This window comes from Typopeltis vanoorti, chromosome 20 (genome assembly GCF_054136105.1).
Source record: "Typopeltis vanoorti isolate ZY-2024b chromosome 20, IOZ_Tvanoo_1.0, whole genome shotgun sequence".
NCBI classification, from domain to species: domain Eukaryota; kingdom Metazoa; phylum Arthropoda; class Arachnida; order Uropygi; family Thelyphonidae; genus Typopeltis; species Typopeltis vanoorti.
Window position 1 is genome coordinate 38,486,847 of NC_143568.1, and position 27,932 is coordinate 38,514,778.

The following is a 27,932-nucleotide window of genomic DNA, read 5'->3' on the forward strand; positions in this document are numbered from 1 at the left end:
TCAAGTACAGGCAAATAATTTATTTACTATTCTCTCCCTGAATGATGCTCACGTTATAGTGAACAAATATATGCATTAAACCATTTTTTTTAAAATATTATAACTACAGGCAACACTAACAGCAAATGGAAACATATAATGCTACTAAGCCAAAAACCAAGCAAGAAGCAACACCTAAAGAAAGCATGATTTAAAAAATCTCAATAGTCTGATGTGAAAATAACCAGGAATTCAGAGGGTCTACCCAACTAGACGGGCAGCAGGATACTACGCAAAGAACTTCAGTCTTGGTTTCTCTATGCAAGGCAAATGCACATGATCAACCATCAATAGTAATTAACAACATAGACTACACTGCAAAGAACACCTACAAGTCTGGCAGATAACAGGGAAACATCTTATCATCAACATTACCCATTGGTCCAATGCCTGTTTCATCATCATCTTTTGCCATTTCTATCCACTGCCAGATGACTCAAATCCTGCAAACTCCTTCACATCATCTACTTACTCTCGCCTTAGCCATCCTCTTATTTATATTGTCCATTGTACCAAGAATCAAGATTTTGATCTTTCTACGGTTAAACATTTTGTGGATATGTCCAAAAAACTTGAGTCTCCTTAGAATTATTTTCTGCATTAGATTTTCTTTGCAGTTTATCATGATACAGTTCATGTTTTATCTTTGGTGCACATTCAATTCGAAAATATCTTTATATAACAGATATGCTAACCACTCGGCCAGCCATGATGGCCGAGTGGCTAGCGTATCTGCTCTCCAGCCAAAAGGCTGTGGGTTCAAATCCCGTTGTGGGCATGGATGTTTGTGATTGTCTTTGAAAATACTAGTGGTGGTCATCGGCAGTAGATGGCATGGGTGGATTAAGGGGTGGAGGCAGAGCTGTGGAGCAGGTGACCTCCCTCGATGAGTCTTTGGACTCCCTGGAGGTGTCTAATAATAATAATAATATAACGTTCTTTCAAAAAGCCAATATTCATTTCACAGAACCTGACCATTATCCATGACTGAATCAGAGAGAGCTTGTGAACATGCATGTTTCCAGCAGTTTCAGCTTTATGGGAAGGCTCACTGATTTACTTTTCCATATCTTGTCCATTGCCCATGTTTACTTTAGCTTTTATCCGGGATCTTAGTCTAAATCATGTGTCATGTTGCTCCCTAGGTATGTGAAGTTCTTAACCTCTTTCAGCTCTTTTCCATTGACCTTTAATTGTTTTTTCATCCTCTTCTCTCCAAATATCAATGTCTGTTTTATTGATGTTCATTATCAATCATCAATCAGCCCATCTCTCTTTCCTTCTTAACTTAACTTCAGCACTGTTCTTTCTAGTTCCTCTTCATCTTCTTCAATAATGACTGTCATCTGCAAATTGCAAGTTTTTTATCTTAGTACATTGAACTGAAATTTCTTCTTATATTATCCTTTATGACATTCAACATTCTTTCTAAAAGCAGGATAAAAATGATTGGGTATGTGTCTCATCTCATGCCTCTTGTTGTCCAGAACCATCTTCTCATTTCCCACAGTTTTTATTTTATTTTTACACATTTTTATTTTTATGTAGAGATTTCTCCCCAATTAATCTTAACATCAATATTTGGTATACAGTAGTTCTGTCCCTTCTAAAATCATGCTTGCTCTTGTTCCAGATTTTCTTCCATTAGTTTCTTTATTCTTTCTATTAATATCATCATAAGTACTTTTCTCATATGATTCATTAGAGCTGAGTATATCATCACAACTGTGAAGCTTGGTAGTATAGACTGAACATGGGTTGGAGCACCTGGAAGGATGAATGCTTATGAATATACGACATTCATAAATATATGGATAAAAAATGTCTGCTATCAACCTACTGCTTTCACTTCAGTTTTGTCAAAGTAATGGAGAAAGTTATCAACAGTTGACTTCAACATTTGAAAAACTGTCAGTAAATTAGTGACCACCAGTATGGATTTTGCAATCTAGATCCACAAGAGATCTCCTAGCTCACATCACCCACCTCTAGACTTGTGCCATGAAAAGAGTTGAAGAAATCTGTGCCACTGAACTTGGCATCTTCAAAGCATTTGATAGGGTCTAGCATTGAGAATTACTCAATAAATTACCTTCATATGGACTGCTTCCTCTAGTAACTGGGTTGCCAGTTTTCTCTCAGATCAATCTCTGAAGGCATTCTCTTCAGATTTTCCTGTTAATGTAGGTATCCCTCAGGGCTCTGTCCTTTCACTCACCCTTCTTCTTGATCTATATAAAAGACCTGCTCACACTGACTGAAAACCCCTATTCAAAGTTTTGATAATAGCATTCTCCGCTTGTATGATAATCCTTGGAGTGCTCAAACATCTCAAGCTTCAAAATCTGTAATAAGGGTCCTGAACACCGATTTATGCAGTATTATCCTTGATTGAGGTTACAATAACCAAGTTACCTTCAAATGCTTCCAAATCAGTTTTGCTGATTTTCTCGCAAAGGAAAAAAAACAACCCAAATCCTCTCTATTTCCTTTTGATAATAATCAGCTCAAAAGTCAAGTCCCTTTCCTGGAATAATTTCCCGACTTCCAAAAAAACTTGGAGAATTTTTTTTTTGCTCAAGATGGTACGTCTCTTCTGACCAGTTATTTACTCTAGAAATTCCAGTCAACCTTGGAATACTGTTGTGGAGTTGCACCTAAGATTTCCCTAAAAACTGAAACTGTTCAGAAAAGAGCAATTCAGGTGATTAATGACACCTCTTAAACACTCTTTCTTCAGCCACTCTCTAACAGATCAGTTTCTGCATTGCCTCTTCAACAGATATTTCAGTGGTCACTATTCAGCAGAACTTCACAGTCAAACTGCATACTCACCAAACTTGCTACCCCCAGTCATCTTTCATTCCATCAACCAATTCTGTGGAACAGCCCCCACCCACCCAATCCCCCATGAAGTATTTTCAAAGGACTACAATCTCCAACTATTTAAGAAGAATATCAAGAGATTACTCTGTTCCTGACCCTTGCCCATGCATGGCATTCATTTGCTATTGGCCCTGAGGTCCCTCATGTGAATAATATATATACAGTGGAAGCTCAGTTGTCGAACATAATTCTTTCCTAAAGGCTGTTCGGAAACCGATTTGTTTGAAAACTGAAACCATTTTCCCATAAGAATTAATGTAAAATGGAATAATCCGTTCCTGAACCCCAGATGATTGCTTATTTAAACCTTTACAACAATACTTCATGAATAAAATCGTATACAAAAACAATGAAAAATGCATAAATTCTTACATAAAAAGAATAAACACAATAAATAGATAAAATATAGACAAAAAAGGGTGATCGCTTTCCACAAAACTTTGCACCTCATCCCATTTCACACACATTTCTTTGATCAAAGAACTAGGAATCCTCCCTTCCTTCATTTCTTCAACCACCGTCTTTTGCTGCTCTTTCTGAAGGTGTTCCAGTTCTTCCGTGGTGAGCTCATTCCTGTGGTCCTCCACATGAGCATTGCCAACTTCCAAGCCCATGCTTTTGCCCAGAGACACAACATCATCGACAACAGCAACATACTCAGCCTCAACATCTGTGTGTGCTACATAGTCAGTCCACAATTTCCTGCAGGCAGAGTTTATGGTCCTGAAAGTCACTTGCACCCAGCCTTTGTCAAGAATATTAAGCAATGGAGGATACTGAAGTGATTTTTCCCAGAATTCTCTAAGTGTTAATTCTATGTCAGAGGTCGTTTCAAAACAGTGCTTTGGTGTAGAGTTTCTTAAAGTTCGAAATGACCTGCTGGTCTATGGGCTGGATTAGAGTCGTTAGGGGACAGGAACTTCACTGTGATAAAAATCGAACTCCTCCACCAACTCTTCCTCCAAACCTGGAGGGTGAGCAGGAGCACTGTCCATCACAAGAAGGCATTTTAACGCCAATTTTTTTTCTTGAAGATATTTTCTCACATTTGGGGCAAAGATTTCATGGATCCACTGAATAAAATATTGCCTGGTTACCCAAGCTTTACTATTAGCACCACTCGTACCAGGGTTTTTAAATAGATCATCATGTAATTGCCTTGCTTTTTCACAAATTACAGCATAAGAAACACTATCACTAACTGTTTCTCGTTTATCCAAATCAGCAACAAATTTTCCACTTCTTCAATCATCTGAGATCTTTGTTTAGTAAGAACATTCACTCCTTTTGCAACATCAGCTCCCTTGATAGCCTCTTTATTTTTGAGTATTGTACAGATCATTGATATCGCCATACCGAACTGCATAGCAAGATCCGAGACACAAATGTCATTTTTATGTTTGGATGAGATTTCTTTTTTTCAACCCTATCATGGTTCTAATAACTTTTCTTTTTGCTTTTCTGCTATCACTATCCTTCTTTGGTCTCATGGTGGGTTATTTAATAATAATTACATGGTTGCCGGTTTGCCTGTTCGGAAACTGGTGCGTTTTTGGTTCGGAAAATATGTTCGGGAACCAAGGTTCCACTGTATAGAATATAAACATAAATTCCAGATTGTAGTAGTTTTATGAAACTGATATTTCAATGCAATATTACAACATGAAATGATGGAAGTTTATTTTCCACTTGGTTAGACTATAATAAATTTAGTTTAATCCTTTACCCAAGTGTAAGGAAACAAAGTTTGGCCTGAAGAATCTGCAGGACTGAGGCAACTCGTAGTAAAGCTCTCATCACTCCTTGTCTCAGTATCTCCCATAATGACAAGCACATCTCCTTGTGGACATGTATAATGCTATGCATTAAGGGAAGGGCCATACCAGTTTCAACCTTTATTGAGGTCTCATCAGTGGGAGAGGTCATAATTACTTATTCGAGTTGCCAAAAGGTGTACCACCTTATTATTAAATTACTCTGGATTTAGAGAAAGATGTTGGAAATTTATTTTCCACTTGGTTAGACTATAATAAATTTAGTTTAATCCTTTATCCAAGTGTAAGCAAACATAGTTTGCTCCTGAAGTATCTTCAGGACTGAGGCAACTCGTAGTAAAGGTGGACCAAGTTCTCATCACTCCTTGTCTCATTATCTCCCATAATGCAAAGCACATCTCCTTGTGGACATGTATAATGCTATGCATTAATGGAAGGGCAACTCGTATAAGTAAATATGACCTCTCCATTGCTTTTGCCTTAGCATCATCACTTCTGGGGCTGGCTCCCACTGACAAGACTTCAATAAAGGTCGAAACTGGTCTGGGTAGTGGCCCTTCCCTTAATGCATAACATTATACATGTTCACAAGGAGATGTGCTTTGCATTATGGGAGATACTGAGGCAAGGAGTGATGAGAGCTGGGTCCACCTTTACTACGAGTTGCCTCAGTCCTGAAGATACTTCAGTCACAAACTTTGTTTGCTTACACTTGGATAAAGGATTAAACTAAATTTATTATAGTCTAAGCAAGTGCAAAATAAACTTCCAACATCTTTCTCTAAATCCAGAGTAATTTAATAGTAAGGTGGTACACATTTTGGCAACTAGTATAAGTAAATATGACCTTTTCATTGCTTCTGCCTTGGTATCAAACTTCTAGGTCTGACTCCCATTGACGAGACCTTCATAAAGATCGAAACCATTTCTGGGTAGTGGCCCTTCCCTTAATGCATAGCATTATACATGTCGCAAGGAGATGTGCTTTGCATTATGGGAGATACTGAGACAAGGAGTGATGAGAGCTTGGTCCACCTTTACTACGAGTTTTTTTTTTTTTTTCTCTTTATGTTGGGCCCATATACAGGAGGTTGGCTGGTCAACCTATAGTACGTTAGTACCGTATATGGGTGATGGGTTGTGAAAGGAGAAACTTGTTCACATTTGATTTGAATGCCTTTATATTGTATTCCTTGGGAAATACATCAGGGGGAAGAAATATATAAATACTACTGCAGCACTATTTATATAATAGTATTGGTAGCAATGATGAATGAGGAGATGAAGAAACTTGTTCTGTGGGTTTTGAGGTGTACTGTAAAAGGATGTTGAACGTAAGCTGTACGTGTTCCAATGGGCTTATAAGTACATGGTGGGGGAATTATTGATGCTGATTCAGATGAACCTTTCCCATGAAAGTATTTATAGAATGTACAGATTGCAGAGACCAAGCATCTATGTGAAAGTGGGGGGAGCGAGTTGGTGAGGGATGGGTCATTTATTAATCTAACTGCTCTCCTCTGTATCGAGTCAAACATTTTGAGGAGTTTTTTGGAGCCCCACTCCAGATGTGAGAGCAGTATTCGAGAGCTGGGCGGATTTGTGACTTGTATAGTGTTAACAGCTATTTAGAGGTGAAGTAGAGTCTTGAGGAAAGAGATAAAAACCTAGTTTTTTGGAAGCTGACGATGCAATGGTTGTGATGTGTTCATGCCAGGACAGACTTGATGTCAAGGTAATTCCGAGAAGAGAAATTTCGTCTTGTCTGTGAATTTGAGTGTTATCGAAAACAATGCTGGAGGAAAATGGTTCTTTTTTGTAAGAAATAAGACAGAACTGGGTTTTACTAGCGTTGAAGTTGACAAGGTTGTCTGAGCCCCATCGGAGGATGGCTTGGAGGTCGGAATTAAGGGCAGTGGTGGTTGATGTTCTGTAGGTTGAAGTGAGTTGTGTAGGGTAGGGTTTGTCAAATGAAAGGGAGAAATGTGGTGTGCTGTCATCTGCTAAACTGTGTATTGGGTTAGAGGTCAACTGAAGTAGGTCATTGATATACAGAAGGAAGAGGGTTGGTGAGAGAACTGAACCTTGAGGGACCCCGGCATTAGTTGGATGGTGAAAGGATAGGGAGCTGTCTACCATCACACATAGTGTGCATCCAGACAGGAAGCTGGCAATCCATCTGTGGAAGTCCTGAGGCAGTCCAAATGATGGGAGTTTGCTTAGTAAGCCTTTGTGCCAGACTCGGTCAAAGGCTTTGGAGATATCAGTGCAACTACTTGGGATTTGCCAAATTTCTCCATAGCATTTGTCCAGTGATGGGTGATGTATGAGAGTAGATCTCCTGTTGAATGGCTTTGGCGAAATCCATACTGATGGTTGCTTAATAGCCAGGTACCTTCAAGGTAGATTAGGAGTTCAGCGTTGATGATTTTCTCCATTACTTTAGAGAGGACTGAAGTGAGCGAGATAAGGCGGTAGTTAGATGGCAGTGATTTGTCACCCTTTTTAGGAATGGGTTGAATATAAGCCAGTTTACAGGTTTTTATATATATTCCAGTGGAGTAAGAAAGTGTGTACAGGTGACATAGCATAGGAGTCGGTTCAGATGCACAGACCTCAGGATAATTGGAGGAATTCCGTCTGGGCCAGGAGACTTTTTTTGTGTCTAATTTAGACAGCAGCTTTGTGATGTCTTTTTGGCAAAAGGATTTAGGGGCCATTGTATGTTGGGCAGATGGAATGACTGGAGGGCATTTGCCATTGCCAGTTATATGTGCATTTGGAGGCAAAGTGTGATGACAGGAGATCAGCTTTTTCTATGGGTGATGTTGCAAATGAGCCATCTGGGTATGATAGAGGTGGGAATAGTGTAGGGCAAAAGTTACGGCCAATTGCCTTGACAAGGAACCAAAAGGCATGGCTGCCGTTTGGACAGGCTGCAAACTTCCTGCTTTTTGCCCATCGAAAATCTGTTTTGGAAGTATTGATAGTTTTGTTGCATTTGTTTCGGGCTTCAGTGAGGATGGGTATAGGGTTCTTGATTTGAGCCAGTTGTGGTATGCCTGATTTTTCATTTGTACAGCCTTGGCACATTTTTTTGGAGAACCAGGGTTTAGTTAAGGGACAGCAGGTCTGAGTAGTGTGGGGAATATATACTTTCATGCCAGTGAGGATCACTTTGGTGATGCGTTCAGTGCATATGTCTGGACTGGAAGACCGTAAACAATAGTCTAACCATGGTAATGAAGCATAGTAGTCTCGGAGACTGTCCCATTCGGCACTATTATAATGCCAAACTTCTCTAGTGTGAAAGTAACTGTGCAAGCATTGTTGAATGGGGGAGGATATGAGCACTAAATTGTAGTCAGAATTACCCGGGGGGGAGGGCTTATTACAGTCACTGCATATTTGGAGGGGTCATTAGTAAGGAAGAGATCTAGTGGGGAGTGGTTTGGGTTATCTGGTATTCTGGTTGGTCTGAACAATCTGCATGAGGTCATTAGTGACTGCAAATGTTTCAGCATCTCTGCCTGCAGGATCTGTATGACTGGAAGAGGAAAGCTAATTGGTGTTATGGACGTCGAAATCACCCATGAGGATGATTTTGCTGTTTGGGGAGTGGGACTGGAGAAAATCAACTTTTAAGGAGAGGAAATGAAAGAGCTCTGAGTATTGGTGGTATTAGGAGAGCAATAGAGACAGAAGATGAATTTAACTGAGTGAGGGAGGGATATCTTCAGCCAAAGAAGGTCGAAGTCAGGCGATTCCAAGTTAGTTCTTCTCTGGCAGGGTATGTCAGAGCGGATATATGCACAGACGTCACCCTTGAGTCGAAAGGAGTTAAATAGTGTATAGTTAGGAAGGTTGAGATGAATAGTGCAGGGGAGGAGGCGATATTTGAGTTTTGGTTAAAAAGAGTAGGTGGGGTTTGGTGGACTGCAGGTGGTAGCGGATGCCATTGAGGCCACGGATATTGGTGAAGTGGATATGCAAGGTTCTGTGAGGCATGGATTGAACCCAAGGGTTCAAATTTCCCATGCAGTGCCTGCATGCTGGTTTTCTTGGTGGCATCACTTGGTTTTTGTACTAGTTGGGATTGTTTGCAGTCTATTACCCAACTGTTGACTCCATTTTGGCGTTTTTCTTCTAGTTGTTTTTGGACTTGGCATCATTGTTCTCTTTGGGCAAAGGTTAAATCAGGTCAAGCATGTATGAGCAACTGGGGCAAATGTCCTTTAACTTGTTTATCACTGTTATAAATTTGGTTGTGTTTATTGGAGAGTCGCAGGTCACTTTCACGAGACGTGGATAATTCATTTCGTCCTTTCTTTTGTTTATGGATCCGATACGATGGCATTTGACAATGTTTCTGGGATCAAAATTGCATTCTCCTGCAAGTTTGCCGATGTCTTCTTCTAGGGATTTACCGTTTTCTGTCGGAAAGTTCAGGATAACAGCGTTGAGTTTCCTATTTTTGGCCTCGAGCAACTTGTGTACCGATGATGTGATTAGTTCATGAAGTTCGTTAGCAGGCATGGGTGCACTGCGGTCGGGTGCTGATCGTTGAGTGTAGTTTCCAACTTTCCGATTTTGGCGGAGAAGGTATTGATCATGATATTAAGCTGCTGCTCGAGGTTTGCGAATCTTTTGCCTAGGTTTAGTATCTGTTTTACGGAAGGGAGGCATATTGTACAGAAGTAGGGCTGGTTTAGATCGGTGAAAAGATTGAGCACCAATTCATTTATTTTCGCGCAAGAAATATGTATCCAGTTGCAGCAGAAATCACACAATATACCTTTTTTCCCTTTGACTTCGGTTTCACAGCTGTGGCACTTCGTAATGTCATTCGATTTGCAGGTGATCGGTGATGCTATGCCGATTGGACTCTAGGTAGTCTTCCGTTGTTGGCTTTTGTTACCACCATCTTTATTTCGGACGGTAGGCATAGCACTATCACGTGGCTGTTTTTAAGTTATAAAATATAGCAGATTTAATGGACTATGGATACTTACGAGTACTGTAGTAGTCAGCTGCTTAGTACCATCTGTTACTTTTCCGTTTGCTGCTTATTTTGTACAAAAACACTTGCAGTTACAATAAAATACAGGAGCACAAAATTAACATTAATTATTCGTTGGCGCCACCTACACATATGAGGACTGAGTTGTCTCAGTCCTGAAGGTACTTCAGGTGCAAACTTTGTTTGCTTAGACTTGGATAAAGGATTAAAATAAATTTATTACAATATGCAATATTGAAAGTACTGCTGTAATGGTATGATGAAAAAGGTGTAGATAAACTTGGTCAGCAAAGAATCCCAATATCAACTTAACTGAACGTGGCAAAATCTAGGATACCTCAGGGACAAGCTACAACATTAGACATAAGCAGACCATATGCACCTAACAATGACACAAACAGGTGGTGATATTAAAGGATGACTACTCCAAAATATCCAAATCATCACAAACAGGTTGAGAATATGCCTACAAGCATATTCTCAACTAAGGACGACTTATAGGTGCAAAAGTGAAATTTACTTCAGTGCATATTTTGTTCCTGGTATTGCCATTGTGACAGGAACAAAATCTTAGAACATTAATTAAATCCTAATTTAGTTAATATATCTCAAAATATTTGTTATCCCGTTACCAATAAGATTCACATTGTCATCACGAATCCCAAGCCTTATTCATCATCAAATTCCTGCCATGTGCCCTCAAGGTGTATACAGGATATGATAGTACTACATGAAAAATTTACATCATTACTAACTTCCTATCTACAATTTCCTCCAAATCAGTCTGTTACTAGTCAAGACTCCAACATTATCAGATCTCATATTTCTATTATCTAAGGCACTTTTTACAGTATCAATCCACCTATATTTTGGTCATCCTCTGGGTTGTTTTCCTGCCAACCTGGCAGAGAAAATTTGTTTTGCTAATCTTTCCTTGCCCATTCTGTTTAAGTGACCATACCATCTGAGATTAGCTCTGCTAATGCATTCCTGGATGCTGACAATGTCAAGTTCTTTCCTAATATCCTCGTTTTTAATATGATATTGCCATTGATGTCATCTGTTCATGCCTCTAATCTTTCTCAGAACTCTCATATCAGCAGTCTCTAGCCTTTGGTCAAGTGTTTTACTTCTCACCCAGCTCTTGTATACAGCTAATTTAGTGTTCCAATTAATTTCTCTTATTCCATATGAATTTATTCAATTGACTTCCTGCCATACCAGCTTTATTGATTCTGATGTCTATTTCCATATTTAACTAACCATTTTCACTAAAAATCGTGCCTAAGTAGCTGAAATGTTTTACTTGTTCCACAGATTCTCAGTTCACAATGCAGTTGACATTTTCAATGATTCTGCCTATTTTCATTGTCTTGATCTTTTTATTGGTGACCTTCATATCATATCTATTACAACAGTTATTCAATTTAGTCAGGGAATCTTGCAAACTTGTAGCAGATTTATTTAGTAGTATAACATCACCTGCATAAAGCAAAGGGGTGACATTAACATCTCCAATTTTGATATCCTGTTTAATACCACTTTCCTTTATAATGTGATCCATATAGATAATGAATAACAGAGGGGATAATGTACATCCTTGTTGCACACCAAAATTAACATTGAACAATCTTCCTGTACTTCCTTCAATTCTAACTGCTGACTTACAACTCAAATAAAGACTAAGTATTGCTTGATATAATGCCCCATTCACACCATATAACTGTAGCGTCTTGAATAGCTTCTCTCTTGGCACACCTTGTCATATGCCTTTTCCAGATCGAAAACTCGAATACAGATCTTTGTTATATTCCCATCATTTCTCAACTATTTGTTGTAAAGTGAAGATCTATCCTGACAGCCTCAATTTGGCCTGAATCCAGCTTGTTCTTCACCAAGCTTTAATTCCACAATCCTTCTCAACCACTTCTGAAGTATACTTGCATATATCTTACCAGTAACACTCAGTAGGGAAATACCTCTGTAAATCTCATATTCAGATTTATTTCCCTTTTTATATATGGGTACTGTAAGAGCTCTACTGCAATCATCTCGAATTCGACCCTGTGTCCAGGCCTTCTGAACTAAGCAGTGCAGCCACTGTATGACTTTCATACCTCCACACTTGAGCATTTCTGGCCAAATATCATTTACTCCTGCTTTTCCACATTTCAAGATTTTGATGGCTTTTTCTACTTCAAGTATGGATATGTATTCCTGACTGTATGCCTGGTCAGTGTTTTTTTTACCACTGTCCTGTCATCACTGCTTGTTTCATTTAGCAGTTTTCCAAAGTAATTACTCTATACTTCCAGGATATCTTTTTCTCCTCTTTTCATGTCACCTTTATCATCTCTAATTCCTTTTACAGCACCCTTTCCTCCATTTCTGAGCTTTTTCAAAAACCTCCAGAATATCTTGTCACCTTCTTGATATTTTCTATATTCTTGCCAAAGTCCTCCCACGACTTTTGTTTAGCTAGTTTTACACAGTGTTTAGCATTCTTGCATTTGTCTCTATATTCTCTAAGAGCACAAGCTGACTTATTTGACAGGAACTTTTGATATGCTTTCTTCTTTTCCTTCACTACCTCTTTAACTTCCTGTATCCACCAGGGAGTTCTGATTTTTTTTATCCTTCCAGACAACCTCACCACATGCCTTTCTGGCAGAATCAATGTTTTCTTCAGAGTCTGCCACTGACTCTCCAAGGTTTGATTCCAGTTCTCAAACTCTTTCATTTTTTCTTCAATAATCTTTGTGTATTTTAGTCTACCGTGTGCTTAAGGGTCAGAGCTGTATAACTGAGAGGAGACCTCCACATAGCCTTTCAAGGAATGCGGAGAACCGACCAGGGCTTCTGACCTAATGTCCAATCCTCACCTTCTCGTGGTGCACCCTGTTGGATATCTATTTTGATACTTAACGAACGAGGATGGGCTGGCAATTTTGGGATTTAGCTGACCAAATTGTATTCTTATTGGTTAAACCAAAATAAAAAATGATGGTACAACATGACAAAATTTCATGCCGGCTGGGGCGTCGCTCGGTTAAACAAGGCCCCCGTTGTTTTCGCCAGGGAACCAGGGCGAACAGCGAAAAGTCAGCTACTGGAACAAATCTGAAAACAAACCCCAACTCAACATCACCAGAGTTAAAGATCGTTACTATCAACGTAAGAAGCCTGAATGGCAAAGAAATGGAGCTAGCTGAGGAATTAGATAAGTACCAGATCGACATAATAGGGGTAACTGAAACAAAAAAGACCAAAACTGGCGAGATCTTTCTGAGCAATAAATACAAAATGTTATATTCAGGCAATGACAATCAAGGAAAAGAAGTGGTAGCCATAGTATTCAAAACAAAATACGAGGCTAATCTTCTTGAATGGCAGTCAGTATCAAGTAGAGTAATGTGGGCAAATATGAGAATGGGGGAACTGGACAATGAGACTTATTTGTGCCTATGGTCCCACAGAAGGGTCTACTAAGGTAGAAGTGGAGAAATTTTTTGATGCTTTAGAAAAAGCAACTGACACAATGAAAAAGGAAAAGTTGGTCCTTGTTGGGGGATCTAAATAGCAGTGTAGGAAACGATTGTGAGACATACAAAAATATTTTGGGTAAATTTGGAGAAAAGAGCAAAGCTAATAATAATGGCAAATATCTGTTGGATTTCTGCTCAGGACATGGACTGGTTATTACTAACACTATGTTCCAACATAAAAATGTGCACAAATTCACATGGAGAGAAGAGGCTAGGAATAAGAAAAGTCTCATTGACTATGTTATTGTTGATAGTGATGTTTTCTCCTTGGTGCAGGACACCAGAGTGTACAGAGGATTTGAAATTGGAAGTGATCACTATTTAGTCTTGAGCAGGATAAAATTGAATTTCATATTGAAAAGAATAACATGTAAGAAAGTTTTAAAGTGAATAAAAGTTGAGCAGCTCTCAGATGTGAACTGTAGACTAAAATACAGAAAGATTATTGAAAAGAAAATGAAAGAGTTTGAGAACAGGAATCAAACCTTGGAGATTCAGTGGCAAACTCTGAAGAAAACATTGATTGATTCTGCCAGAGAGGCATGTGGTGAGGTTGTGTGCAAGGATAAAAAAATCAGAACTCCCTGGTGGACACACGAAGTTAAAGAGGCAGTGATGGAAAAGAAGAAAGCATATCAAAAGTTCCTGGCAAATAAGTCAGCTTTTACTCTTACAGAATACAGAGACAAATGTAAGAAAGCTAAACAGCGTGCAAAACTAGCTAAACAAAAGACATGGGAGGACTTTGGCAAGAATATAGAAAATAAATATCAAGAAGGTGGCAAAATATTCTGGAGGTTGTTGAAGCTTAGGAATGGAGGAAAGAGGCTGTAAAAGGAGTTAGAGATGATAAAGGTGACATGAAAATGGTAGAAGAAGATATCCTTGAAGTATGGAGTAATTACTTTGAAAAACTGCTAAATGAAACAAGCAGTGATGACAGCATAGTGATAAAAAACACTGACCAGGCATGCAGTCAGGAATACATATCCATACTTGAAGTAGAAAAAGCCATCAAAGGCTTGAAATGTGGAAAGGCAGCAGGAGTAGATGATATTCGACCAGAAATGTTGAAGTATGGTGGTATAAAAGTCTTACAGTGGCTGCACTGCATAGTTCAGAAAGCCTGGACAGAGGGACGAATTCCCGATGATTGGAGTAGAGCTCTCATAGTACCCATATATAAAAAAGGAAATAAAACTGAATGTGAGAATTACAGAGGTATTTCATTACTGAGTGTTCCTGGCAAGATCTATGCAAGTATACTTGAGAAACGGTTGAAAAGAATTGTGGAAGAAAAGCTTGGTGAAGAACAAGCTGGATTCAGGCCAAATAGACGCTGTCAGGATCAGATCTTCACTTTACGACAAATAGTCGAGAAAGCATGGGAATATAACAAAGATCTGTATTTAAGTTTTGTCGATTTGGAAAAGGCATATGACAAGGTGCCAAGAGAGAAGCTATTCAATACGCTGCAGTTATATGGTGTGAATGGGGCATTATATCAAGCAATACTTAGTCTTTATTTGAGTTGTAAGTCAGCAGTTAGAATTGAAGGAAGTACAGGAAGATGGTTTAATGTTAAATTTGGTGTGCAACAAGGATGTACATTATCCCCTCTGTTATTCATTATCTATATGGATCACATTATAAAGGAAAGTGGTATTAAACCTGATATCAAAATTGGAGTTGTTAATGTCAGCTCTTTGCTTTATGCGGATGATGTTATACTTCTAAATAAATCCGCTACAAGTCTGAAAGATTCTCTGACTAAATTCAATTGCTGTTGTAATAGATATGGTAAGAAGGTCAGTATATAAAATAAAAATTCAAAGACAATGAAATAAAAAGACAAAGACAATGAAAATAGGCAGAATCATTGAAAATGTCAACTGTGTTGTGAATGGAGAACTCGTCGAACAAGTAAAACATTTCAGCTACTTAGGCACGATTTTTACTGAAGATAGTAAATTAAATATAGAAATAGACAACAGAATCAGCAAAGCTGGTATGGTGGGAAGTCAATTGAATAAATTCATATGGAATAAGAGAGATTTTAGTCGGAACACTAAATTAGCTGTATACAAGATAGTGTTCAAACCAGTTTTAACTTATGGATCTGAGAGCTGGGTCAGAAGTAAAACACTTGACCAAAGACTAGAGACCGCAGATATGAGAGTCCTGAGAAAGATTAGAGGCGTGAACAGATGGCATCAATGGCAATATCATATTAAAAACGAGGATATTAGGAAAGAACTTGACATTGTCAGCATCCAGGAATGCGTAAGCAGAGCTAATCTCAGGTGGTATGGTCACTTAAATAGAATGGGAGAGGAAAGATTAGCAAAACAAGTGTTCTCTGCCAGGTTGGCAGGAAAACGACCCAGAGGAAGACCAAGATATAGGTGGATTGATATGGTACAAAGTGCCTTAGACGATAGAAATATAAGATCTGATAATGTTGGAGTCTTGACAAGTAACAGACTGATTTGGAGGAAAATTGTAGATAGGAAGTTAGTAATGATGTAATTTTTTCATGTAGTACTGTCATATCCTGTACACCCCTTGAGGGTACATGGCAGGAATTTGATGATGATGATAGTCTACCGTTCACATCTGAGAGCTGCTCAACTTTTATTCACTTTAAAACTTTCTTACATGTCATTCTTTTCGATATGAAATTCAATTTTATCCTCAAGACTAAATAGTGATCATTTCCAATTTCAAATCTTCTGTACACTCTGGTGTCCTGCACCAGGGAGAAAACATCACTATCAACAATAACATAGTCAATGAGACTTTTCTTATTCCTTGCCTCTTCTCTCCATGTGAATTTATGCACATTTTTATGTTGGAACATGGTGTTAGTAATAACCAGTCCATGTCCTGAGCAGAAATCCAACAGGTATTTGCCATTATTATTAGCTTTGCTCTTTTCTCCAAATTTTCCCAAAACATTTTTGTATGTCTGACAATCACTTCCTACTCTGCTATTTAGATCCCCAACAAGGACCAACTTTTCCTTTTTCATTGTGTCAGTAGCTTTCTCTAGAGCCTCAAAAAAATTCCTCCATTTCTACCTTAGTAGAACCTTCTGTGAGACCATAAGCACAAATAAGTCTCATTGTCCAGTTCCCCATTCTGATATTTGCCCACATTACTCTACTTGATACTGCCTACCATTCAAGAAGATTAGCCTCGTATTTTGTGTTGAATATTATGGCTACTCCTTTTCCTTGTCATTGCCTGATTATAACATTTTGTATTTATTGCTCAGAAAGATCTCACCAATTTTTGTCTTTTTTGTTTCAGTCACCCCTATTATGTCGAACTGGTACTTATCTAATTCCTCAGCTAGCTCCATTTCTTTGCCATTCAGGCTTCTTATGTTGATAGTACCGATCTTTAACTCTGGTGGTGTTGAGTTGGGGTGTCTTTTAGGATTTGTTCCAATAGCTGGCTTTTCGCTTTTCATCCTGGTTCCCTGGCAAAAACAACACGGGCCTTATTTAACCGGACCACGCCCAGCCGGCATGAAATTTTGTCATATTGTACCATCATTTTGTATTTTGGTTTAAGCCAATAAGAATACAATTTGGTCAGCTAAATCCCAAATTGCCAGCCCATCCTGATTTATTCAGTATCCAGGTAGATACCCAACAGGGTGCACCACGAGAAGGTGAGGATTGGACATTAGGTCAGAAGCTCTGGTCGGTTCTCCGCATTCCTTTAAAGGCTATGTGGAGGTCTCCTCTCAGTTATACAGATTTGACCCTTCAGCACCTCATCCAAATCCTTAAGGAAATTTAATTACAAGAATTTAGCATTTGTCCCTGCATTCTGTATGCACATTCTCAATTACTAATCAGAATTATTAATGTTTCCCGATGTTATGAAAGACATTCAATAAAGGGCATTTGTTCTTTTAAGGAAGTCGTCAGCTGTGAAACATATTTAGTGAGATAGTAAAATATAATAAAAACTTCAGATAAAGTTTAGATGTTCACCCTAATGTATTGCAAGAGTATATGTAAAAAAACATTCAAATCGCACTATTCAAAAATAGGTTTCTGACTGCATAACACCAGAAATGACTGTATGGTTTGTTATGGAAATAATCTGAAAATATTCCAAACTCAATATTCAATCTCAGAGGCAAAGATTCTTATGTTGTTATCTGAAGATTTCTGAAACTTAACTTATTAGTATGATGCCTTCACAAAGTCAATAATTATACATCATATCAGTTAGACAAAATTTAAAAACTAATAAGCTTACTTCCAAGGTATCCTTGGTGATGGCAATTTTCTCCAAAATAGATATGATCTCCATAACAGTAGCCATGTTAGCAACCTAGAGAAGGAAAAAAGCAAATGCATGTGACTTTTAACCAGTCTTAGAAGATTTTGATAAACAAAAATCAGTGAAAGATGAAAAATTAATTTTACTTAATGACAAGATTTTGGAAGTTTATTTTGCACTTGGCTAGACTATAATAAATTTAGTTTCATTCTTTATCCAAGTGTCAGCAAACAAAGTTTGCACCTGAAAATATCTTCAGGACTGATATAAGTGGTACATTCCTTGGCAACTCGGAGCAAAGGTGGATCAAGCTGTCATCACTCCTTGTCTCAGTATCTCCCATAATGCAAAGCACATCTCCTTGCAGACATGTATACTGCTATGCATTAAGGGAACGGCTACTACCCAGACCAGTTTCGACCTTATTTGAGGTCTCGTCAGTGGGAGCCAGACCCAGAAGTGGTGATACTAAGGCAGAAGAAATGGAGAGATCATATTTATTTAGACGAGTTGCCAAAAGGTGTACCACCTTACTATTAAATTACTCTGGATTTAGAGAAAGATGTTGGAAGTTTATTTTGCACTTGGTTAGACTATAAGAAATTTAGTTTAATCCTTTATTCAAGCTAAGCAAACAAAGTTTGCACCTGAAAATATCTTCAGGACTGAGGTAAGGTGGTACATCCCTTGGCAACTCGAAGCAAAGGTGGACCAAACTCTCATCACTCGTCTCAGTATCTTTGTTTGCTTACACTTGAATAAATGATTAAACTAAATTTATTATAATGACAAGATTCCTTTATATGAATGACTTTTTCAAATATTCTTATATCTAGCACCCCAACATTGTTAGTTCTATATCATTTCAGTGTTTTTATGTGCCCAGATCAGAGGTCAGAAACTGACTTTAGGCCTAGAGTCCATTAAAAATGCTGAAAGCTGCAAATATAATTTGTCAAATGTAAGGATTTGAAAGCCCTGTGTCATACAAAACATGGCACGAAGTTGAGCACACAGATTGTATGTTTAGTGTATTGCACGTTTTATATTTCATGTTTATGATTTTAAACCAACTAACCAAGAAAGCTGAGTAGGTAGTGTTTCTGCTCTCTAGACTACAGGTGATTTTCAGCAGAAGGACTATAGTGGATCTAAAACATGATTGGGGATGTCCTCAGACTGAATGTCTAAGGGCATATCTTATCCCAATTCCAACATACAAAATAGCAGTCGTCTCGTAGTATGCCATTCCCAACCTTCCATCCAAATAACGTTATATTTAATTATTAAATTCCTGATATGTATTTACTTCTTATATAATATCTTAATAGGCTGACTGCAACAACTATGGAACTTTATACAAAGAAATAAACTCAACTGAAATTAAACTTATCTCTCACACAAAAATAAATGGATTCTAATTTAATCCTGTGACCTCCTCTTTTAAGAAGGTTGCAGCTGATGAACAGTCCACTTATATGCTTCTCTATCTCTTGCTTCTGTAAGATGCTTGCTCGCCCAGACTTTGATGTTGTCTTTCCATTGCAGTCGGGGTTTTCCTCTTCCCTCCACTATCCCCTGCAATAGTATTCTGGGGAGTTCTCCAGAAGACTCCCTCATCAAGTCCTGCAAACGTTACTTTTCTTATTTAAGTTAACGGATATTTCATCCCATATTGTTTCATAGCCGAATTAAGAAACTCAGAGTTTCATGCTGAATATAGAAACTATATAAAGTTTGGCAAGTCCAAGCGTAAACAAATACCTGGATAGTGCAACACCTGACCCATTTGGTAGTACTACACTGAGCAACTCATAGTAAGGGTGGAGCAAGATCCGATCACTATTCTTGGTATTTACCCATAATGTGAAACCCAGCTCCTAGGAGCTGTATTACTGTTCTACATTATGAGAGAAGGTCACTATCCAGACCGGTTTCAACCTTTATTGAGGTCTCATCAGTGAGTAGGTATTGAATATATTGAATATCTTGTTCTTTTTCTGCAGTTGAGTCATAAAGGGTTTTGCTGTTATGCATTTGTAGCATTTCTGGATTACATTTAAAGTTTTGGCAGCACATATTGTTATCACTTAAGAATGAACGGATTCATACAATTGAATCCAGCAGTTTAATTTGCATCCTGTTTCTGGGTTTAGTTTTGATAGATGTTACATAAGAAAAAATTTGTTCAACTATTGCATTACTTGCTGGCACAATAAGGCATAATTCGACAGTTCTTTAAAATTATTGTGTTTGGATACTGCTTGCCAGAATTCTAAAGCTTCCTTAGGGATTCCATCTTGTTTGAAGTTTAGTTCTTCATTCCACGTAACAAGGCCAATTTTTCTGTATTGGTCTTCGACTACATCAACATCGTTTATTAGGTGGAAAAATGGCAGATCAGAAAATTTTCCCTTTTCTGTTTGGCTTAGAATAACAGTAGGATTTAAAAGTATCATACCTTTAAATATATCAGCTGACTAAGGGAGCAGCTTGTTCACTTGATTCAACGATTCTTGAAGCATGGCTTGGCACCTAAATTTCACAGACTTTATTTTATTATTTTCTTGTTCCATATTTGGAGAAGTGCTAAAGCTGATCAAGTACGTCCTAATTTCTTGATCAAATTTAATTCCAAAGTCTACATTTTCTACTATTTTGCATGTTCCATCTTCGTTGTACAGCATTTGAAGAACTGCACACACCCAGACTATCATCTCTGGGTGCGCGCAGTTCTTTGGCAAGATCGTAAGGATCAGCATAGGTTTGCTGGAACAAAACATTAAGCCTTTCGAACTCTTCAACGATGGGAGTAGCAAATTCAAAGTAAAAATAATTCATCATATCTTGTAACATCTCTTTTATCAACCATGCCTTATACCTTGTATCCTGACCTCCAGATTGTTCACAGCAGGTGAAGCAGACAATTAATCCTTCCCAATTTAGCAGTATATTATTGAAGACTTTACCTCTCACTAACCACCTTGTCTTGAACAATTACATAAATGGAAGGGGTGCAACTGGTCATCTTCAACTGGTGAATTGATCAGTTTAAAAAGAGCCTTAAAATTTTCTCTTCTCATATTGCTATTTGAAAACCATGAAGGAATTTCAGTCAAAATGAATCCAACATTGGATGGCAGCTTTGAAAATGCATGCTGTATACAAATTGCCAGAGAATGGTAAATGCACTTCACATTTGAAAACAGTTCAGATTTTCATTTCTAATCATGGTCCACAGGAAATTGTTACTTCCAACGATAGCAGCAGCACCATCACTAGCAAACCCAATACAGTTCTTAAGAGGTTGATCATATGAAGCTAATACTTCTGAAATTTTTATTAAATAAAACCTCCGCTGTTGTCTCTACAACCAGGCATAAGACCCAAGAAAGCTGAGTGAATTTTATTTGTTTCATTGCAAAAAAAATCTAAGAACTATGCACAAATGCTTTTGTATTGCAATATCTGTAGATTCATCTACCAGTAATACATACTTTTTACCTTCTAAATCATACTTCAGTTACTCTTTCAATCATCAAATTCCTGCCATGTATCCTCAAGGGGTGTACAGGATATGATACTACTACATGGAAAAAATTACATCATTACTAACTTCCTATCTACAATTTTCCCCCAAATCAGTCTGTCACTTGTCAAGATTCCAACATTATCATATTTCTATCGTCTAAGGCACTTTGTACCATATCAATCCACCTACATCTTGGTCTTCCTCTGGGTCGTTTTGTTGCCAACCTGGCAGAGAACACTTGTTTTGCTAATCTTTCTTCGCCCTTTCTGTTTAAGTGACCATACCACCTGAGATTAGCTCTGCTAATGCATTCCTGGATGCTGACGATGTCAAGTTCTTTCCTAATATCCTCGTTTTTAATATGATACTGCCATTGATGCCATCTGTTCATACTTATAATCTTTCTCAGGACACTCATACCTGCGGTCTCTAGTCTTTGGTAAAGTGTTTCACTTCTGACCCAGCTCTCAGATCCATATGTTAAAACTGGTTTGAACACTGTCTTGTACACAGCTAATTTAGTGTTCCACTAATTTCTCTCTTATTCCATATGAATTTATTCAATTGACTTCCCACCATACCAGCTTTGCTGATTCTGTTGTCTATTTCTATATTTAATTTACCATCTTCAGTAAAAATCGTGCCTAAGTAGCTGAAATGTTTTACTTGTTCCACAGGTTCTCCATTCACAACACAGTTGACATTTTCAATGATTCTGCCTATTTTCATTGTCAGTCTTTTTATTGCTGACCTTCATACCATATCTATTACAACAGTTATTCAATTTAGTCAGAGAATCTTGCAGACTTGTAGCGGATTTATTTAGAAGTATAACATCATCCGCATAAAGCAAAGAGCTGACATTAACATCTCCAATTTTGATATCATGTTTAATACCACTTTCCTTTATAATGTGATCCATATAGATAATGAATAACAGAGGGGATAATGTACATCCTTGTTGCACACCAAAATTAACATTAAACCATCTTCCTGTACTTCCTTCAATTCTAACTGCTGACTTACAACTCAAATAAAGACTAAGTATTGCTTGATATAATGCCCCATTCACACCATATAACTGTAGCGTCTTGAATAGCTTCTCTCTTGGCACACCTTGTCATATGCCTTTTCCAGATCGACAAAACTCGAATACAGATCTTTGTTATATTCCCATCATTTCTCAACAATTTGTGGTAAAGTGAAGATCTATCCTGACAGCCTCAATTTGCTGTCAGGATAGAATCCCGCTTGTTCTTCACCAAGCTTTTTTTCCACAATTCTTCTCAATCGTTTCTAAAGTATACTTGCATAGATCTTGCCAGGAACACTCAGTAGGGAAATACCTCTGTAATTCTCACATTCAGTTTTATTTCCCTTTTTATATATGGGTACTATGAGAGCGCTACTCCAATCATCGGGAATTAGTCCCTCTGTCCAGGCTTTCTGAACTATGCAGTGCAGCCACTGTAAGACTTTTATACCACCATACTTCAACATTTCTGGTCGAATATCATCTACTCCTGCTGCCTTTCCACATTTCAAGCCTTTGATGGCTTTTTCTACTTCAAGTATGGATATGTATTCCTGACTGCATGCCTGGACAGTGTTTTTTACCACTGTGCTGTCATCACTGCTGGTTTCATTTAGCAATTTTTCGAAGTAATTACTCCATACTTCCGGGATATCTTTTTCTTCACTTTTCATGTCACCTTTATCATCTCTAATTCCTTTTACAGCACTCTTTCCTCCACTCCTAAGCTTCTTCAAAAACCTCCAGAATATTTTGCCACCTTCTTGATATTTATTTTCTATATTCTTGCCAAAGTACTCCCACAACTTTTGTTTAGCTAGTTTTACACACTGTTTAGCATTCTTGCATTTGTCACTATATTCTCTAAGAGCACAAGCTGACTTATTTGACAGGAACTTTTGATATGCTTTCTTTTTTTCCTTCACCACCTCTAACTTCCTGTATCCCCCAGGGAGTTCTGATTTTTTTATCCTTGCAGACAACCTTACCACATGCCTCTCTGGCAGAATCAATCAATGTTTTCTTCAGAGTTTGCCACTGAATCTCCAAGGTTTGATTCCTGTTCTCAAACTCTTTCATTTTTTCTTCAATAATCTTTGTGTATTTTAGTCTACAGTTCACATCTGCTCAACTTTTATTCGCTTTAAAACTTTCTTTAGTCAATGAGACTTTTCTTATTCCTAGCTTCTTCTCTCCATGTGAATTTGTCCACATTTTTATGTTGGAACATGGTGTTAGTAATAACCAGTCCATGTCATGAGCAGAAATCCAACAGATATTTGCCATTATTATTAGCTTTGCTCTTTTCTCCAAATTTTCCCAAAACATTTTTGTATGTCTGACAATCACTTCCTACTCTGCTATTTAGATCCCCAACAAGGACCAACTTTTCCTTTTTCATTGTGTCAGTAGCTTTCTCTAGTGCCTCAAAAACTTCCTCCACTTTTACCTTAGTAGAACATTCTGTGGGACCATAGGCACAAATAAGTCTCATTGTCCAGTTCCCTATTCTCATATTTGCCCACATTACTCTACTTGAGACTGACTGCCATTCAAGATTAGCCTCGTATTTTGTGTTGAATACTATGGCTACTACTTCTTTTCCTTGATTGTCATTGCCAGAATATAACATTTTGTATTTATTGCTCAGAAAGATCTCACCAGTTTTTGTCTTTTTTGTTTCAGCACCGCTATTATGTCGATCTGGTACTTATCTAATTCCTCAACTAGCTCAATTTCGTCATTCAGGCTTCTTACGTTGATATTACCGATCTTTAACTCTGGTAATGTTGAGTTGGGGTTTGTTTTCAGATTTGTTCCAGTAGCTGACTTTTCGCTGTTCGCCCTGGTTCCCTGGCAAAAACAACGGGGGCCTTATTTAACCAGACAACACCCCAGCCGGCATGAAATTTTGTCATGTGGTGCCATCATTTTTTATTTTGGTTTAACCAATAAGAATACAATTTGGTCGGCTAAATCCCAAATTGCCAGCCCATCCTCGTTCGTTCAGTATCCAAGTAGATACCCCACAGGGTGCACCACGAGAAGGTGAGGATTGGACATTAGGTCAGAAACCCTGGTCGGTTCTCTGCATTCCTTTAAAGGCTATGTGGAGGTCTCCTCTCAGTTATACAGCTTTGACCCTTAAGCACTCCACTGCTCTTTCAATGAAGCAGCAATTACATTTTCTATAATTGCAATACATTTGGTTCTTTGCAGTTTAATGCCACCAAGAACACTATTTTGGCAGTTTCTTAACTACAGCACGAATTGAGGAATGACACGCTATTGCAAGGCTAAGTTCTATTTCTGCTTGTTTTTCCTGGTCATTCATGGACGATTTGATAACTTTATCTAGAGTTGTTTGTGATGTACTGGGAGATTTATATTGGTGTTTCTTTCATTTTTCACGAATAGATATGTTATAAAGTTTTGGCAGCACGTTAGTTTTGCAATACGCATGTTGTCCATCATCATAAGATTTCAGCCACAAATATTTTACCTCCCACTCTTTTTTATATTTTCTTCCACCTCTATTATCACTTTTGTACTTATGCATTTTAAAAGGGCTTGAAAAAAAACAAAATATCTCAATTCAGAAAATGAAGAAACAAAAAACAAATTATAGATAACAGTACTACAAAATTTGTAGTACAAATACTAATCTGGCACAGCAAACACCAATCTGGTAAAGAAAATAATAAAAATATAAGCAAGATAAAGATCGAGTTTATAAACGATATTAAAAAATTATTCATTAATTATACTAATATCACTTAATTACCATTCTTACGAAATTGAACATATTACTTGCATATTGTCACAATGTGGGTAAAGTTTATGCAAAATATTCCAGTATGAAAGCTAATGAGATAGATCTATTCACCAAATGTCTGATATCACGCAATGGAACAACACTTGCAATACAAAGTGTATGCTGTAACTAACTAGAGACTATCAAAACAGACATGGACCCAAGCTGGTATGGCTGTTGCGTACAGATTTTATACAAGTACAAAATGAAGCTGCATCGTGTTTAGTGGTATTTATCAACAGAACTGGATCAAGTTTATAGCAACAATAGCGAGTGGGAGCTTTGTGTACTTGTTTTATACAAGTACAGAATGAAGCTCAAGCATGCTTGGTGTTATCGAGGGAGTCATAGTAACAAACTATAAGCCAACTATCAAAGGCTCATTATGATGTCATCAAACTAACATTTTCAGTAACAGTCAATTTGCATCAAGCGCATCACCGCCAACCAAACACAACGTAAAGGGGTACCAACAGCTAACCTTACAATGCAACAACAATATTAAACTAAGTAAATAATGCATATGATTTAAAATCTTTGTAAAAATGGCCAAATTAGTGGCAACATTTGCATAAATGGCCAAACTGATTTTTTTCATGGCCCCAGAGTTCGAAAAAGTGCCAAATTTTTGAAATTTGGACACAAAATGGCCAATCTGGCAACCCTGTTCTGAACACTTATTTTCATTTTATATATCTCATTTCCAACCCTGTTCAGTCTATTCAAAATTTTTTGCAAACCTTTCTCTGTTTCGCTCATAAGTACAATATCATCTGCATATCTTATATTATTTATCAGATGTCCATTTATCTTTATTCCATCCTTCAGATCTTCCAATGCCTCCCTCATCATCCATTCAGTATAGACATTAGAAAACAGTGCGGACATCCCACACCCTTTCTTATGGAGATTCATTCAGTATCTTCTCCTTCAAATCTAACCCTGGCTTCTGAAGTTATATATTCTGAACAACAGTCTAATAATTTTTTCATCTATTCCTATTTTATGCAATATATATATATATATATATAAAACAGTGATTAATATCATCAAAAGCTTTTTCGTAATCCACAAAGCATAGATATAAATCTTTATTGCACTCGATCATTCTTTCTCCCAATATCCATAGTGTTGTAATAGCGTCCCTGGTTCCCCTGAAACTAAACTGTGCTTCATTTAATTCTCTATCATCTGTTCCATTCTTCTATATATTATGTTGATTAGGACTTTTGTAACATTGCTAATCAAGCTGATAGTTCTATGCTTATTGCAATCCACTGTTCCTGTAGTGTTGGGAATAGGAATAAAAATAGATCTTACGAAGTCTTTAGGTATCCTCCTTCAGACTTCTATTAAAGATTATGGATAGAAGTTTTATTCCTTTCCCAATGCCTTCAGCAGCTCTCCTTGAATATCACCCATCATCCACTCCCAGAACTTTCCTATCCTTTATTCTTTTAATGGCTGCTTCAGTTTCCCATTCCTTAATTTCTGGGGGTATCATCATTTTCTATCTGATCAAATTCCTGATTATCTACATCTCCATCAAGTCCTGTTACATACTTCTTCCACCTTATCATTTTTTTCCAACAACATCTTTCCTCTTTCATCCTTCAAAGACTGCTTTTTGTCCTTCTCTTCCCTGAAATCAAGTTCAAGCCTTCATAGACCTTTCTCATATCCTTTGATGTATTATTTTCCTCTATTTCCTTGCAGACCTGATTGTGCCAGTCTTCCTTATCCTTTCTAACCAGAATTTTTACTTGTTTTATCTGACTTGGGCTTCATTGTTGTTCTTATTCTTCCATTCTCTTCTTTCTTCCATTTTATCTATCACTTCCTCAGTAATCCAGTTTCCTTCCTCTCCTCTCTGCCTCACCCAGAAGACGTTTAGCACCTGATTTTCTCTCTTAAATCAGTCCAGATTACTTCTAGAGGTCTATCAGTATCAACATTGCTGATCTTATTTTCTAGTTCAGCTTGATATTTCTCTCTAATATCTTTTCTTTTTGGTCCAATGCTTATTTTTCTAGTTGCAATTTCTTTATTCGTTTTAATCTGATTTTTACTTTAACTTTGGGCAGGTTGTAGTCACTATTGCAGTCTGCTCTAGGATAAGTTTTTGCATTTTTTATTACTTCCATGAAAATTAATTTTAGCACTATAGAAAGATTACTTTAATGCTCTAGAACTATTGCATATGCCTGCTTGCTTAAGTATCTTCAGGACTGAAGCAACTCGTGGTAAAGGTGGACCAAGCTCTCATCATTTTGGCAACTCGTATAGGTAAATATGAGTTCTCCATTGCTTTCACCTTAATATCACCACCTCTGGGTCTGGCTCCCATTGACGAGACCTCAATAAAGGTCGAAACCGGTCTGAGTAGTGGCTCTTCCCTTAATGCATAGCATTATACATGTTTGCAAGGAGATGTACTTTGCATTATGGGAGATACTAAGATTACGAGTGATGAGAGCTTGGTCCACCTTTACCTCGAGTTGCCTCAGTCCTGAAGATACTTCAGACGCAAACTTTGTTTGCTTACACTTGGATGAAGGATTAAACTAAATTTATTATTATAATTTGTGAGTATAATATTCAAGAACACAGAAAAGCAGTATTGGTCCTGCAGGAAATCAAGTAATGGAAATACTCCATAGGGGAAAATTAATTTGCCAGATGAATAACTGAAGGCTCAGTTAACTAAGGTAGTAACATGGTGCCTGTACATGAAGAGGGTTTAAACACACTAATCAGTGGACTAAGTTAACTGAAGGTTTGATCATTTGAAGGTCAGATAACAGAGATTACAATATAACAATTCAGGAAGTATTAGGCAAATGGCTAGCTCAGGTATTTGGCACTCAGTGACAGTAATGGGAAATTTATTACCTAAATGGACGTATGATCTGAATTGTACATTCTACCTGTAAGTATGCAAAATCCAGTTGACTCTGGACTCTTTCCACATGAAAATACTGAAGT

General features: G+C 37.6%; 1 protein-coding gene across 3 annotated transcripts in view; it reads right to left on the reverse strand.

The window, feature by feature from the left end:
* Positions 1-27,932, reverse strand: part of LOC150095382 (uncharacterized) — a 132,980-nt gene that overhangs the window by 25,020 nt on the left and 80,028 nt on the right. For all 3 annotated transcript variants that reach the window (XM_090410313.1, XM_090410315.1, XM_090410314.1), the window contains exon 2: positions 17,544-17,618. In XM_090410313.1, coding sequence (XP_090266439.1) covers positions 17,544-17,618 — 75 coding nt within the window. The remainder of the gene's footprint in view (positions 1-17,543; positions 17,619-27,932) is intronic.